At 31.1% G+C, this 16,976-nt stretch overlaps 1 protein-coding gene across 2 annotated transcripts in view; it reads left to right on the top strand.

Moving 5' to 3' along the window:
- Positions 1 to 12,366, top strand: part of LOC145246801 (DNA mismatch repair protein Msh3-like) — an 89,859-nt gene extending 77,493 nt beyond the window's left edge. For both annotated transcript variants that reach the window (XM_080108602.1, XM_080108601.1), the window contains 5 exons: positions 2,715 to 2,872; positions 4,270 to 4,456; positions 5,798 to 5,915; positions 6,738 to 6,903; positions 11,269 to 12,366. In XM_080108602.1, the coding sequence (XP_079964728.1) occupies positions 2,715 to 2,872; positions 4,270 to 4,456; positions 5,798 to 5,915; positions 6,738 to 6,903; positions 11,269 to 11,356 (717 nt within the window). In that variant the 3' untranslated portion in view covers positions 11,357 to 12,366. The remainder of the gene's footprint in view (positions 1 to 2,714; positions 2,873 to 4,269; positions 4,457 to 5,797; positions 5,916 to 6,737; positions 6,904 to 11,268) is intronic.
- The last annotated feature ends 4,610 nt before the right edge of the window (positions 12,367 to 16,976 follow it).

The following is a 16,976-nucleotide window of genomic DNA, read 5'->3' as shown; positions in this document are numbered from 1 at the left end:
CAAATTCATAGCTTCTCCATAATAATTATTTGTTATCGTTCCTCTGATGAAAAGAATGCATTCTTTGAAACTCCATGGATTAAGGAAATCTTTATATTTCCCTTTTAGTATCCCATTGAACAATAAATTCTGGTAAAATATAATTTACAGTCTTTAATTGTGTTCTTTTATGACAAGCTTTATTTTCTATTTTGGTCTTTATTGAGTTTTTTTATTTATTTGGAATTAGTATATAAAAATTAATATTTATATTCTCTTTAAGTTTACACAAGCTTTTGGCTTGTAAACTTAATTCTTCTTGATTTTATATATATATATATATATAAAATCAAGAATTAAAAATTAATCCATGGAGTTTCAATGAATGCATTTTGGAGAAGCTATGAATTTGCTGGTACTGGCATAAATTGAAACTGCATTATATATATATACTAGCAATCGGTGCCCGGCGTTGCCCAGGTGTTTTGAGGTTAATGCTGAGAAAAAAAAAAAAACGGTCAATTTTTTAAAACTTTGACCCCTATTATGACCTCTTAACATTTATTATTTAGGGATCAAGTAAAGTTAATAAGTTAGATCCATGTCCAAGGAATCTATATCTAAAATATCACGTGTTTACTGTTTAGACCCAAAATTGTAGGAGGAGTTTGGTAGAGTTCTCAAAGGTCAAATCGTTGAATATTGACCACTTAATCGCCAAATTTCTGTCGAAAACCTATCACATCGATTTTCCCAAATCTCAGTACCCTGTATATCAAATTTCGAATCTCTAGGCTTAAAATTGACAGAGTTTTAGCGTAGGGAAATGCACACAGACACACAGACACACACAGACACTTTATATATATATATATATATATATATATATATATATATATATATATATATAACATGTGTGTGGCATCCGTCAGTCGAAACGACTATGGATCAGCAGCGCCGTATTAAGATGTTGTTATAAACATAAACATCATATATATAAGGATAATAGTACGCCATATATATAACAAAAGACCATTATTTACTCAAGTGAAAGGAAAACCCGGGGGAACTTTACCCAAAAATAAATCTATATTTTTTTTGTGTGTAATGATAGTCTTATAAGCGAGTAATTAATAATTCAGCCATCTTGATTCTTAACCAAACAGAAAGTTCAAGTAGGGGGAGTTCCCTTTTTTTTGATAGCGAGGCCAAATTTCGCGAATTTGGCCTTTTTTTTAAGCAGTTTGGCCTTCAAAATTTCTGTTTGGCCTTTTTCTTCACCGATGAAATCTGGAGATGCAACGGGAATTTTCGGCAAAAAAATGTTGTTACTATGCACATCTATGTAATGAAATACAATTTGTGGCAAAATTTCAGGAAAAACTAATGGATGGTTATCTCGCAATAGTCCGGACAATTCGCTAAATTATCTCGTCAAAACCTTAAATCTCGAATTTTTGTGCATTTTTTTTTGGGGGGGGGGCTAATTTGGCATAATAGTGTCCATTTAATAGTATTATCTTGAAAAAATAAAAAAATAAGGAAAATTACCAAAAAAAACAAACAAGAACAACAAAAGTGTGCCGTATTTTTAAAAGTTTTATTGCGTTGTTTTTATTTGCTTTTTTTATTTCATCGGTGAAGAAAATGGCCAAACAGAAATTTTGAAGGCCAAACTGCTTTAAAAAAAGGCCAAATTCGCGAAATTTGGCCTCGCTATAAAAAAAAAGGGAAATCCCCCTACTTGAACTTTCTGTTTAATTTCGCTTGTAGCGTTGATTTTTTTCTTTTTTCGCTATAAAAAAATAACTACTTGATGAAATTACGTGATTTTTTCTGTAGGAAAACTTTATCCCATGACGAGTACGTACAATATATTTTTTTAAAAAATATTTCCATTTTTTAATGTCAATGGAAAACTGCACAAGTACCCAAACCCGAAATGTAAAGACCACGAGTGAACGCGCGTTTTTTTTTTTTTTAGTTTAGTTTCATAATGGCGGCCGTGATGTCGGAGGTTCGATTGTTAGATTGTAAGTTAGTTTCGTATTTTTGTAATTTGTAAATCGCAAGTTAGGAAAAAATTAAACCCTTCCAAGATGGACAATAAATAAAGCCATAATATTTTATGGTAAAGTTAAGAGCCTACGAACCATAGTTTTTTAGGAGATGTGATTATTGGATTAACCAATCAGAAATCGTCTGTGGCACACACATCTCTGTTTTTATAGATATATAGATATAGATAGATAGATATAGATATAGATAGATAGATATAGATATAAATATATATATATATATATATATATATATATATATATATATATATATATATATATATATATATATAGTGGGCTCTTTCTCTGTCGATTTCAATATGAGGTTCTGCCACAACTAATTTGTTCAGAAATCTACACAGATTATTTGTTTATAGTGATGAAGGCTTTGTGTAGAACCAACCACACTTTTTGCTATTACTGCTAATCCTTGTTGGTGCAGATGACTGCCATAAGACAAAGTACACAGTATATATATATATATATATATATATATATATATATATATAGTTGTCATTTCTTTGTTTATTTTGCTTACTGTACTTTTCTAAACACCAATTTCTTTTTTGGCTAGAATTTATTTCAAAAGCTACGAATGTTCCAAATTACAAATGATTATATTTCATGATAGCATAATTGAAAAGTATTTAAATAACATTCCATTGTTTTTCCTTTCAGATTGATGAACAACGGGTGATGCTAATTACTGGTCCAAACATGGGAGGAAAGAGCTCTTATATTCGTCAGGCAGCATTGATTGTAATTATGGCTCAAATTGGATCTTACATTCCAGCTCACTCAGGAAGATTAGGAATTTTTGATGCCATTTATACACGGTAAGCAAGATAAAAATTACAGTTAGATATATTAACAGGTGGCTATCTGCAGCATATGAGGGAGAGATGCAGATGAGGATGTTTATTTGTGGAAGAATGCTCTCCGTGAAGCTTTGTCTCCATCTAGCCATGGATATGTTGATATAATATTTCATAGCTAAAGAAATAGGAAATAATATCAACCTGAAACTATTATTATTTACTCACAGGTCATTACTAAGTGATCACTCACTGTTAAAAACAGATGGTGTTCCCAGGAGTCTGAGTTACAACCAGTCTCCGTAGATTTTCAGCACTCTTCATTACTTTCAATAACTGTTGCTAATCACTTTGTCATAGCTATTAATCATTGAGTTCTCACTAATAATAACGATTGACTTTGCGTGAAACTTGAGCAACAATAAGTCACCTCAAGATTCTAATACTCTGCAAGCCATTTTGGTAAGGACCTAGATTATGATTTCTCTCCTCAGAAAGTGGCTATCAACCATTTTCTTTGATGATTCAATGGAAAGAGATCTCCTCTTCACATCTGCCACATCAGCTTAATGGCTTTCTGTCTGTGACAGCACTACCAGTATTATATATTGTGGCCCTATGCTGACAGGTAGAGATTGAGTCAACTAGTATAAATTTTGAGAGGATGTCATTGAGGTGCATTTTCAGTACAGCCTGGCAGTGAGCGAAATATACTCAGTGTATTCCCAAGTCAGGAAATAAAGTTATTGAGTTAGCTCTGTAGACAAAACACATGCAGGTTTTAGATGGTGAAGAAAAATGTAAAAATCTGGGTGAATCTCGGTCAACCCCATCTGTCAACAAATTCTTAAGTTTAATAAGAAAGAATTAATGGTAGTTTATACATTGTAAGGAAGAAATAATCTTAGACTACCTTTTTTAAAATAAGAAATAATTTTACTGAACTCTCCTCTCCTTTGAAAGAACTTATCTCTCTCAATAAAAACCTGTAAATTGCAACATGTGCATGCAGTTTATTCATCTCAAGTAACAGAAATCAAACCACTCAACGATCAACGATGCAAGACATGGCCGCATGGGAAGCGCTGATCAAAGAATGAAGACCAAATCATATGTAAAAAAGACTTTACTAATTGATTTGTGTTCTTGATTGCTCACTGGCAATAACGAGCATGTGCAGTGAGGTTGCATTTGTTAAATGCACACAAAAACAGCACACGCGTGTGTGTGAAAAGACCATGCACTGTATGTATACCACTTTGTCTGATTGTGTAGATTAGTTTAATGTTATTCATTTTTCATCATTGAACTTTCTTCTTTTCATTTGTTATGAAAACATTACGTCTTTTGAACGAAAATATAAAAACAAAAAGACTTTCAGTCTTTATCTTTTCATCATTTTTTTGCTGTCATTTCAGGATGGGAGCTGCAGATGATATCTTCAAAGGACGAAGCACATTCATGGTCGAACTGCAAGAGGCAGCAGAGATTATACACAATGCAACGGAGCAGTCGTTAGTGATATTTGATGAACTTGGTCGTGGCACCAGCACCCATGATGGTCTTGCTATTGCTGATGCCACCTTAAAATTCTTTCTTCAAGAGGCAAGTAACTTTTCAATTATTAATTATTGACAAAAAATGGATTAGTTTTTAAGTCAATTTTTCTCACTCAAAAACCTCTATTTCCTCTCGGCTAAAAGAAAATAGTCAGTTTTTCTTTAATTAAATAATTTGCAATTAATTAAATGTACTTATCACCCCTAATTGTTTTTTATACATGTACATATATTTATATACATAAGTGTTGTCAGTGGCAAAAGGTTCCAATTCATTAATATTCCTTGTCACCAGTGTCGTGGATTCATAAGAAAGACACAACTCGGTATTTAATGGAAACAAAATATATTGAACAGAAAAGCAAATACAACAAATGAAGAGTGTGACTATACATCAGTCCAACTGCCAAGTGTGCATGACTTGTGCATAATATAAAGAGGCATATTCTCCCAGTCCTTATCATAATAGGAAAAGTTCATTCAGTAAGGTGGGCACCACAACAACAAGTGTAAACCTAAATAATTCAATGTTTCTCACTTTCGGCAAAAAAGGAGTAAACATGATAAAGTAAAAGTGCATCAAAATTAGGAAAATAAAATAACCTTTGACCTGAAATCCTAAATGAGGATTCTAGTGCTACCATGTCTGAAGATATCAGCTTTCCGATTTAAAATACACTAAACATCATGCTATTGTTTTTTTCCTTTCCCTTTGCAAAACTCAATCATGTTCTGCAAAGTAAAAAACAAAAACAACAATTTCTCTATACATTATAAAGCAAACCAATCATTATGAATAAATATTTAAAGATATAAAGAATTTGAAGCATAAAAACATTTTTTTCCAAAATTTTTGAATTCAACATTAAATAACCCAAAAAGTGTTGATATGCCATAAAACAACCTAACCAAAATGAAGAGGAAATGTTGTATTGTGGAGTTGTATATAACTAGTGTGTATGCGTTGATGCACATCTAGTCTATATAAATATATGTATGTATGAAACCGATGCTCATATCTAGTGATTATAAATGTTTGTTGTGGGTGTGTATGTGCATGTTTGCACATAATCAAAGAGTTCACATAATATGGACAAGGTAAGAGTCATTAATTCGGGACAGGTTCAATAAACATGGCTTCCTTTTAGATTTTAACATAAATATTTTAGATAAACATTCCTTTCTTTCAAAACATTTTCTGTTCATATCTTTTTCTATATAACAGTTAACAAATCAATAATAATAATTGTTCAGATCTTTGGCATTGTCTGCCACAACATAACACAGATACTATGCTGGGATCATAGCCAAAATGCCCAGCAAAACAGAAATGCCTGCCTTTTGCGATTCTTTTTCAAAAATATGTCTTTGTTCTTTTTGTGATCAGACAAAGTGTATCACTTTGTTTGTCACTCATTACCAGATTTTGAGTCACTTCCAGCATCTGTACCCAGAGTTAGTCGGCAATTACCACATGGCTTTTTTGATTAACGAAGACAATGACGGTGAGTCAGCAAACATTTTATTCATCCTTTTTGCTTGACAAATTTTTCCTAAAATTATGTTTTTACAATGAAAAGAAAAAATCCTTTTTTATATTATCCTTCACTCTATAATAAAGACCAATGTGTATTTGTAAATATTTGTATCCATCTTGACCCAAGTTAACAAGTACAAAACTTCCCCACTAAAAAACAACACAAATCATTTCCATAATATTTTCTTTTATTTTTTTATTTTTCCGTTCTGCTTTCTCTACCAATTTGAAGACTTCTTTTTTTTTCTGTTTTTCTTTTCTGTTTTTCTTTTCTGTTTTTTCTTCATTTTTTTTTTTAACTTTAATGCTCTTTCTTTTTTTATTTTTTAATATTCTCTTTCATTCTTAACACCTTGAATGCTTTTAACATCCCACTTCTAGCTCCCCTTCCATCAGGCATGATTATTTTTTATGTCTGGTGCCCTCAGTCACTCAATAATCAAAGGAAGAAAATACACAAATGTCGAACTTGGTGTTTCTTTCTTTTAATCAATCAAAAATTCTTTTGATTTGCGGTAGATCAGAATATTGTCTGGTGTGAGTAGTTTTCTAGCACAGTAGAAGGATCTCACCTTCTTTGCAGCAGCCTTGGTAATGTCTTCTATATATTTGCTCCAATTCATGTTACCTGTGGAATTTGAATGATAAATTTTCAGGTAGTGTTATTAGTCATTAGACAATCGGTGGTTGAGATGGTTTCTTTTAATTGTTATTAAAGGAAAGGAAAAAAGCTTTGTCTTAAATGACGATGAATGATTGAAATAATAAAGTATGTATCATTATCATACAGGTTCTAGTGATTATGAGGATGTCACATTTCTCTATCAATTGGTATCTGGAAAGGCCAGTAACAGTTATGGACTCAACGTTGCAAGTTTAGCAGGAATAACACCTAACATACTCAAAGTTGCAGCTGCAAAATCCAGAGAATTGCAACAGAAGTTGGATTCCAAAAGGTTTGTTCATGAATTTTAAATATTTGCTTAAATAAAATTAAAAAAATAAATAAATTCCAGGCTAAAATTAACTTTATATATAATTATTATATTATTTTTAATATATAATTAATTTCTCAAAAACAAAATGTCAATTCAAGATGGCAAGTCATGCCTACACAAAGAATTTGATATGCTACTTGTAATATTATACAGTTTTAATTATTTTAATTATTTATTGAAATTTCACTTTGAAAATTCCAACATAGAGCTATCTAGATAAATTTAGTTTCCAAAAGAAAAATAGAAGCTCCAGTTCGTCAGATGATAAAATAAGTCCTTATATATAAAGCGTCAAACTTTAAATTGATAACTCTATTTTCTTTATTTTCAGACTTGGGAACTATCAGTTATTTGGAGTTTAGCTTGACTTAGAAATTCATCATAAGACTGATATCCGAGCAGCATTTCCAAATTGTGCAAATTTATTTAGAAAATCACGGTTCAGTTCGAGCAACATCAACCGATTAATTAGAGAAACTGTGAATTGTTTTTTGCACTATGTTTACTCTAAACGATGAAACCTATTCATCAAAGATGTCATTCAATGCACAAACAAATGATTGCTGCTGTACAGCATAATTTTGATGCTGCAAATGTGTCGATTCATCAACATGTTCAATAATTAAACTTTTGTTTTACTTAATGAAAAATTTGGTGTAAAGATTGAAACTTGTGCAGGAGGTAAAGCCAAATAGTCTTCGTTTATGCCGAACATTTGGTGAATAGGTTCAAGGAAACATTGCCATTGATCTACAATTTCCTTTTAAAATTTTCTTCAGTGATGAAGCACACTTTTGTTTAAATGTCAAAAAACAAAATTGCCAAATTTGGAGCGATGATAATCATTATATCTAGAAAAAAAAAATGAGTTGCACCTAATTCCCTTTCCGTAAACAGAGCTTTTTTCTGGGGGTTTCCAATACTACAACTACTAATCATCATTTTTGTGTTGTAGCATTCACTTTGAAACCTTTTAGTTTCCAGAGCATATTGTTACCTCCTATATATAATATGTTGATTGCAGAAATTCCCCACTAGACCAAATTAACATAGTTTTGCAACAACAGATACCACATACAAATTTATTATGTCTAGAGTATTAGTCACTATCTTATGTAACTTTAGAACGCCATTTTATACACATTTAGTCGTTATAATAAAATCCTACATTCCATCGTAGGAGCATAGGAGCAACATCATCATAATCACAACCATCTTTAGAGAAAATAGTTCCTGTTTTTCCCTCTAAATAACAAGTCCTCCTACAGACCCCCACTCATCACCGGAAGGAATTCTGCAGTTTTGACAGATCTGGGGTTGCACTCTTATTAACTGGATCCTATACTTATAGACATACCATGATTTTTCCATTTCCAAATTAAAAAATGATAAATTCTACCTTCTCACATTCTGCCAAATCTCATTGGCTGAGAGCTGACAATTTGTTCATTCCAGAATCTTAATCTTATTACAAAAACAAACACTCCAGAAATTTTCAAATATGGTGTCACTTATAAAATCCTGTTTTCTGACACATTTGCACATGCTGATAATCAATTTCATCTTTTTTTTTATTCAGCTGCATGAATCTTTCTTTTTTTTAAAGTAAGATTTACTAAAATTCTTTCTATAAAATAAAAAAAAAATAAAACAGACTAATCAATTAATATAGCCAAGACCCGGAATTTGACACACCAGAAACTGATGGTTTATTTTCTTAAAAAATCTCCTTATGTATGCTTTTGAAGCCTTTAAACTGTCTATAACTTACTATTTGACTAAAATTCTTTCTTTTTATGCTAAATAAAAAAAAAGATCCAATGGATTAAGCAAATAATATAGATGCAACCTAGATTTTGCAGAAAACTTACATATTGCTTGACTCTAATATTTATTTTTGTTTTAGTACTTTCGTTAATTACAATAAATAAAAAACAAATAAAACGGATTAAGCGATTAATACAGTCAGCACCAGGATTTTCATGAACCAGAAATTGACAGTTTACTTACTTAAAAAATCTCCTTATGTATGTTTTGGAAGCTTTTAAACAGTCTATTTCTCACTGTTTGACGGAAATTCTTTCTTTTTACGCTAAATAAAAAAATAAATAAATAAAATGGATTAAGCGAATAATATGGCCAAAATCCGGATTTCAACTAACCAGAAACTCACAGTTTATTTACTACAAAAATCTCCTTATGTATACTTTTGAAGCCTTTAAACTGTCTATAATTGACTATTTGACTAAAATTCTTTCTAAACGAATAATATAGCTGAGACCCGGATTTTGCTGAAAACTTACACAGTGGCCTATATTTGCTTGACTCTAGCATTTAATCATAACCAGAAATTGACAGTTCATCTACTTCAAAATATCCTATTGTGTGATTTTGAAGCCTTTAAACTGTCTATTCCTAACTATTTGCAAAGTGTGTATGTGTGTACGTGTTTGTGCATGTCTGTGTGCGTGTACCTGTTTGTTTGGTTGTGTGTGGGTGTGTGTGTGCATTGGTGTGTGTGCGTGTGTCTGTGCGATACAAATCAATCTAATACTTGCGTCAACCAGACTCAGCCATGGCAACGCGTGGCCAGGCGGGTACAGCTAGTTATTAATATAATTATTATTACTGGATTTAACAATACACATGTGCATTGTGTCATATTTTATGTAATTATTATTTAGAGGGCAATTACTTTTAGTCTTACAACTGCAATTATTTGATGCATCTGCTGTTATAGAGACTTTATTTGTTTTGAAATTTTTTAATCTAATTGTAATTAGATGTAATTATGTTTTAGCCTAAATATCGAACTGTAGAATAAAAGATCATATATATAATAATATAATTTATGACTTTACTGTATCAATGGGTTGGAAGTTATTTTCAATTATTTAAAATTCTCTGTGGATATTTGTTTGAACATTAATTGAAAATTAGCATTTCTTCTATTTTTCTGTATCATCACTGTTTATTTGTTATTTAACCTTAAATCATTTTTTCTTGTTTAGTATGTTTTTATTTTTAGAAACTGTATGTTCATGTTATTAGTTAATAGTGCAATATGATTATTAGTATCCAATCTATCTTATTTTCTACAACATATTATGAAAGATAATATTAACTATTTTACTTTATCAAATTTCACTTCATTTGTATATACCAAATTCATAGCATTGTAACTTCTAGTTTCTAGAAATAATTGATTTAATGATAGAATTGAGACCATTAGATTTGCTGTACACATAATACAGAGTTTGATTGAGTTTATTGAATGGCAAGAAAGTATTATCATGATCTAACATATCTAGGAAATTTAGGATGTTTTAGTTAATGTCTATAGTGATGCTAATATTGTTTAAAGAATTTCGTTTTTTTAGTTTTCTCGTATATGTTATGATCTTTTAATGAAAAGTATCATCTGTATTCAGATCATTAAAGGAAATAGATTTCTTTCAACAGGAATGATCTGTAATTTGGGTACTTGTACAGTTTAGTCAAAACATTAAAAATGAAAATATCGAAAAAAAAAAAAAAAAAAGGTTATATTGTACGTATCTGTTTTAGACTGAAGATCTCCGAAAGAAAAATTTCATTTAATTTGATCGAGTAGTTTTTTTTTTTTTTACAGCGGAAAATCACGTTCTTATGAAAGCGCATTGAAGTCAGCCATTGTGAAATTTGCTGAACATGCCATGAGGAGATAACTCCATGTAAAGCGCCGATACTCCCACTCCATCTTTAATTCTAGTTTTTCTTCCTAAAAATCGAACCTTTTGCTCGGTATCATAACAAATTGTTTTTTCACTGTAAAAATAAAATACTTGATGAAATTAAGTGAAATTATTTTTCGGGGAACTTCATTCCATAACAGATACATGGAATATAACCTTTTTTCGATATTTTCATTTTTTATTGTCTTGACTAAACTGTACAAGTACCGTAATTTGTGTTGAATCCATTAAAATTTCAAACTTCTCAGATGTATCCTAGAAATGACCTAATTATATAGAAACAGCTATCCATTGCGATTTACCGCTATTAAATTTAAAATGAGAAAATATAAAAAGTTATCAAATTTTTCTTGAATAATTTTTTAACATAAGGAATGAATAGTAACTTTAAAAATTGTCTTAAAACTAATTAATTCCAAAATATGTAAATGTTGGTTAAAAGTTATAACTTGTTCTACCTGAATATCATTCAATGCATAAACTTATATTTTACCACCATTTTCTCTTAGTATACATTTGCTGTATGACAAAAATTGTTTTTAATTTTAATTCACGTATTAAATTCTGAATTTATTTAATTTATTTTCAGAAAAATGAAAACTGACTTCTTGGAAATTTTCCATTGCCCAGAAGATCAATATTTCGACGTTATACAACGTTTAATAGAATCATCTTAGTGTATGCCAACCAACAAAAGCTTTACAGCATAAAAACATGGATCTGTGATTAATAAATGATCGAAACAATTTATTTAGGAGTTGATATTCCTTATAAGGATCATTCAGTCGATTTATTTCTCATTATGATAGAGCCAAGTCTGATACAAGCACAACATTTTTGAACTTGAGGATTAAAGTCAGTATCATCTTACATTAATAGCACTTTCTCCACAGAAAACTGATTGATTTGATATTTTTATTTCTGACAAAAATTTCAAAAGATCTCATGTTTTTATAAACATGGAAGCAGCTGAAGAAAAATCATGTTTGCAATAACATTTTTTTTTTTTTCAAATTCTAATGTGGTCATGTCTTTATCAGTTAAAAATAAGCAATCGAAGGTAGGTTCAATCTCTTTTCCACAGCTGAGAAAACCTTTGGATCTGGATATTGTTTGCAGTTCAGATGCCATATCTGATGACTTTTAGAAGATGGATCTTCACAGAGTGCCAAGATAAACAGGAAGCTTTTTATATATTAGTCATCCAAAAACAACTTGATCAGGTAGCAAAGAATCTGTTAGTCTCAGTGAAGTAAGCTGGTGTCTGAAGTCCTTTGTAAAACAGATAATGCACCCAATCTTGTGAATGAGGAGCATCTGAGTGTTGGTGAAAATGGTGACAAAGAAACGTTTATAACTGAATGGATTAAAGAATTAGAACATTTCACAGATTGACTGACAATCTGAGAGATTGTTGCATTAATATTTTAATCTTCATAAAACACCCCAGCAAGATTAAAATTTGAATTGTATGCACGGTTGTCTCCCTTGTCTCGTATGTTTCCGAGTTGAACTAATATTTATTTTTTGTGTTATGTTGGTAAAGTAAGATACAAGCAACCTAACAATTCCTACTATAATTATGCAGTTGAACTCTTTTCTTTTACTCCACCCTCCACCCCACAGAATTTTTATATGATTTTATTGTGTGAATTCAAGAATAAATGATTGTTTTGTTAAATTATAATTTTGATTTATTCTCTATTTTTTCAGTTTTTCTTTCTTTCCTATTTTGTGAAGAGAAAATCTTTAGTAATGAGCCAATTCCATTTTTATTTATTTTATCATAAACACCACCATTCTCTTGCAACAAATTTTAAAACCTCAACATTTGCTCTTTGATTCTATTTCACAATTTTTTTTATTTTTCAATTAATTTGTGAACGTTTTAAAACAATGTCAAATACATAAATTCTAAACGCTAGACCCATTTTGCGATGTTGAAATAAAAATTGTATAAAATGGTTTGTGTGTATGTATGGCTGCATACACAACTTTTGGTAAAAATAAAAACAATAATATTTTATATTTTAACTCAGTCAAAGGTGTCTCTGCTTGAGTTGTGTTTTTGTGAGCTGATTTGAATTTACCAAGTATATAAAAGGGCAACAACATCCAGAAATTATTTAGTAATAATTTTACAGTGTGACGTTAAAATAAAAAAAAAACTCTTTGCTCAGCGCACTCCCTGCTTTATCTACTTACCCATTAACCCAGGCAAAAAACATTCACTCTTCACCTCTGAATTCAACCATCACTTAGCATGATCTCAAATTTTCCCTTCACACTTAATTGCCAATCCAGATTTCTAAGAATGTTAGAGTATCCAAATTTTTCTTCTTCCTAATATTTATAGCTTCTTAACAGAACAGATCCTTCACTGGTATTAGGTGGTACAATCATTAAACGAATTTTGGAAGCTAGCATTGGATTTGTTGCCATTATCATAAATTGTGAAAGTCCAGAGTTGATGAAAATTAAGAAGTGTCCATCAGAGTAGAGGATGAACTTTAACAGGTATCCACATTCAACTTCTGGCATTCAACCGATGATTTTATCTATTTTTAAAGCTTCCTGCTTTGAATCTCCAATATTTTTGCTACTGCAACTGACCATGAGTGGGTTTTTAATTCTCTAATGTTGTGTTTTTCGGTTACTAGAATTGGTGGTGATAGGGGGTCAGAGCTTTTTTTTATCAAGGCGTGATGTCTGACCCTGGTTAGCCTCTGCCATGAGTATCATGTCACATCCAATGGAGAGAAAGTTTACACCATTACTTACCTCTTCCCGCCTAACAGATTGCCAGTACGTTTATTTTTACTCGTTTTTCATTAGTTAGTTTGTTCCTCATTATCCATGGCTACACAACTTTAACTGGTATTAGAAGCTGCCACTTATAAATAGAGGAAGTGTCCCTGTTCGCAAACTGAGAAACATACTTGAGGAAAGCCATCCAGTATTGAATATTTGGTCTGAGTTTACTTCCAATGAAAAGTATTCTCATGTCAGAGCGTCTGATAAATCTCTGTATAGAGAGACGTTAGATATACAAGGATAGTATTTAGTAGACATTCAAGTTCTCTTTTACTTTATGGTTGATTATTATTTACAGTGAAGCAGTTTCATTGTTTCTGAACAATTCATTTTTATTTAAAATCAGGTTTTAGTGAAAAAAAAAAATGAAGCATTAAAAACAATAAGTATTAGAAAGTTTAATCATCAACATGAAACATGAGCAAAACAAGTTGAAAAAAAAGACTAATGTTTTTCCTTTGTGTTTTCTTTTAGTATTTATGCATTATTGCAACATGATAATCCTGTTGCAGGGATCAATCAATGATGATTGTTCTTACAACTAAGAAAAAGACAGACAAAAAATAGTGCAAGGCAAAGAAGAAAAAACAAACAGAGGTGAATATAATGTAGAAATAGAGATCGTTTTATTACACTGGAAAGCTACAAAAAAAGTAACTGGAAAGGCTGGGAGAGTGGAAATGACATCACTGGAAACAAAACAATGCTTTGACAAGATTTGCTTTATCACCTGGAGTGACAAAATCTGCAGAGAGAAATAAACCATGTTTGTTTCTGTCACACAAGACATTGAAGGATTAAACATTCTGTTTTATTAGGCATGCCAAGTCATAAACAGAGAAGATATGACAACATTTAATTTTTTGAGTCATAAACAATGGCCAGCATAATTAATTATATCAATTAAAAATGTTGTGGGGATAATAAAATGTGTAGATGAGTTGAAAGTGTATCCAATAAAACTGTGGAAGGAGTATTACATGTGTTTCTGTACTTGATGAAATCAGGATGCAAGTTAATGTTCATTTGAAGTCAGTAGTGCGAGTTTTCATCATTGTTGAAATCCATAATGTGCATCAGCATAATGTGTCTGAGTCGTCACTGTCATTGGTGCATATTGTTTGCAAACTTGAAGAGATTAGTGCATCTGCACTTGTTGTGTTCAATTGTCAGACTCAGTGGTGCGCTCTGGCTGAAGTGCAAGCTGGTGTGCAAGCGGACCTCCATCGTTGTTGGAGTACAAGGTTTACAAGCAAATCGGCAGATTTAAAGAGACGAGTACAAGTGGGTCTGTGCAGGTGTTGACGTGTATTTGAGTTGATACTTATGTTGCAGATGTTGATTAGCGAACGTTGAGTTGTTTAGTAATTTAATAGTGCCATATGCAATTGTATTCATTTTAGACTTTTTGTGTCTTCTTTCATAGATTTGTTAGTGATGATAGTGGTGGTCAAATTTCTGGACATTTTTATACTTGATGAATGAATGTCTAGAAATGTTTGGTTGCGGAAATGTTGTTGGAGAGTGATGTTGATGTTTTGCATGAGCATGACTTTTTAACAAACAATAACTCAGTAGCATTATCACTCATTCTTGGCTGATTTGAATTATTACTTGTCTTATGTTCCTTTGTGATTGCGCCTACAATAATGGTGATTTGGATGATCTGTCATCTTCTTCACCAGCTGTTGCCTGTTGTTGTGACAGGGATTGATCACCAATAACTTATGAGAAAATGTAAATTTTTGTTTTGAATTTAAAACACAAAAATAGTAAAACTTGGACTAATCTCCCTTCTGGATTTATTTAAATTGGTTGTCTGTTTTTTTTTTTTTTAGGGGGGGGTGACTGGGAAGGGGGTCGATTTGTTTGCGTTTTAAGTGTATGATTGAACTCGTAGGTAATATTGAAGAATAACTTCTTGTACTCTTCAATTATGAAGATTGAAAAGTCGAACACCATGGTTACTTACTGATTATCGTCCTCATTCCTAACAGTCTCAACTTGTTTCTGTTCACTATTGACTTTAAATATAATATTTACGTTTATTTATGTATATATTGCAAATAAATATAATAGATGATTTTATTGTTTTATTAATGTTTTTTTAATACTGCAAATAAACATTTGTTCTATTTTTATTATTGTTTTTTTTTAATAAATATGTTTATTTTCATGCAATTTTAAAAATATATTGTCTTTAAATAATTAATCAAATATTTATTATTTATATTTGTTTTTTGAAAAATAATAAATGAAAACCTGAGCAATCTACTGCGGTTGTTGAAAACTGAACTTGAGGAAAAATTGAAAGAAATTTGGAAACATTTAAAGATACTTCCGAAAACCTCTTTATTTAAGTGTCCTTTAAAACTTTATTTGCAATATTGAAAAAAAAAACAAAAACAGTAAAATTATTATTTTGATTCTTTGGACTACTAATCTCATCTTCAGTGTTATTTTCACAACGTTTCGGTCGATGTAACTGACCTTTTTCAGATGTATCTTGTCAAACTCAGAAATGTTTCTATTGAACTTGGGAATCTGCATCTACATATCGAAAGCCAACTTTCACTGGACAGTATCTAAACTTCAACTCTTACCATCCATATAATGTAAAGAAAGGAATCGCCCATTACCTACAACACCGAGCAAAATCAATTTTTAGTAATAGTGATGCATATCAAGAGGAAATGACAGCTTAAGAGAAACCCTCCACCAAAATATGTCAGTAATGTTAGAAGAACATAAAAAAGCTGTAATATGTGAAGAGATTGAAAAGTAGGGTATGGCTGACCATATATGAAGGAAAAAGGGAAACCATCTACATTTATGAGACAAAGTAAAAATTATATGAAGAAAACGGTGAAGAGTAAGATGACTCAAAGAAGCAGCATATATGACGAGTGATGATCAATTACTATGTAGACCTAGTATAGAATCGAACACGATTTCGGAACTGTGAATTAAAGATAATATTAATAAGTAAAGTAATAATAATATGCATAATTCTAATATTTTCCAGAAGTGAAGCAACAAATGAAGTTTTAATGAGGTTAATGCAAGAGTGCTCATTACTGAAGTAGGGCAAAATATACTTTTATTTGTAAACTTCCTTATACAAAAGTGAAGTCCGTAATCATATGGACTTCACTTTTCTATAAGCAATATCACCTAAAGAGGTCACTAGTTATTTGTAACTGACTGAAACATGCTCATGAAACAAATACTTTATGTAAACAAATAAAAGTATATTTAATTGTTGTGTCATGGAACAACAGTGAAAATAAGAACAATCAAGTCGAGGTTCGGTTAAGGAACAAGTGTATTAACAATAATGTACAAAGATAGGAAAGCGTGTATATCTGCTGGGCACTTGGCTAGCAGTTGAAGTGCAGTCACATCTCTCTCACCAGTGTTGGAATTACTAGCGCTATTTATAGTGCTAATCGGTGTAAATTCCTCTGTTCAAGGAAGGCCGGT

Source organism: Euprymna scolopes, chromosome 24 (assembly GCF_053919585.1).
Source record: "Euprymna scolopes isolate OS-2025 chromosome 24, ASM5391958v1, whole genome shotgun sequence".
Lineage (NCBI taxonomy): Eukaryota > Metazoa > Mollusca > Cephalopoda > Sepiida > Sepiolidae > Euprymna > Euprymna scolopes.
Note: the sequence above shows the minus strand (reverse complement) of the source record. Positions and strands in the feature narration are given on the sequence as shown.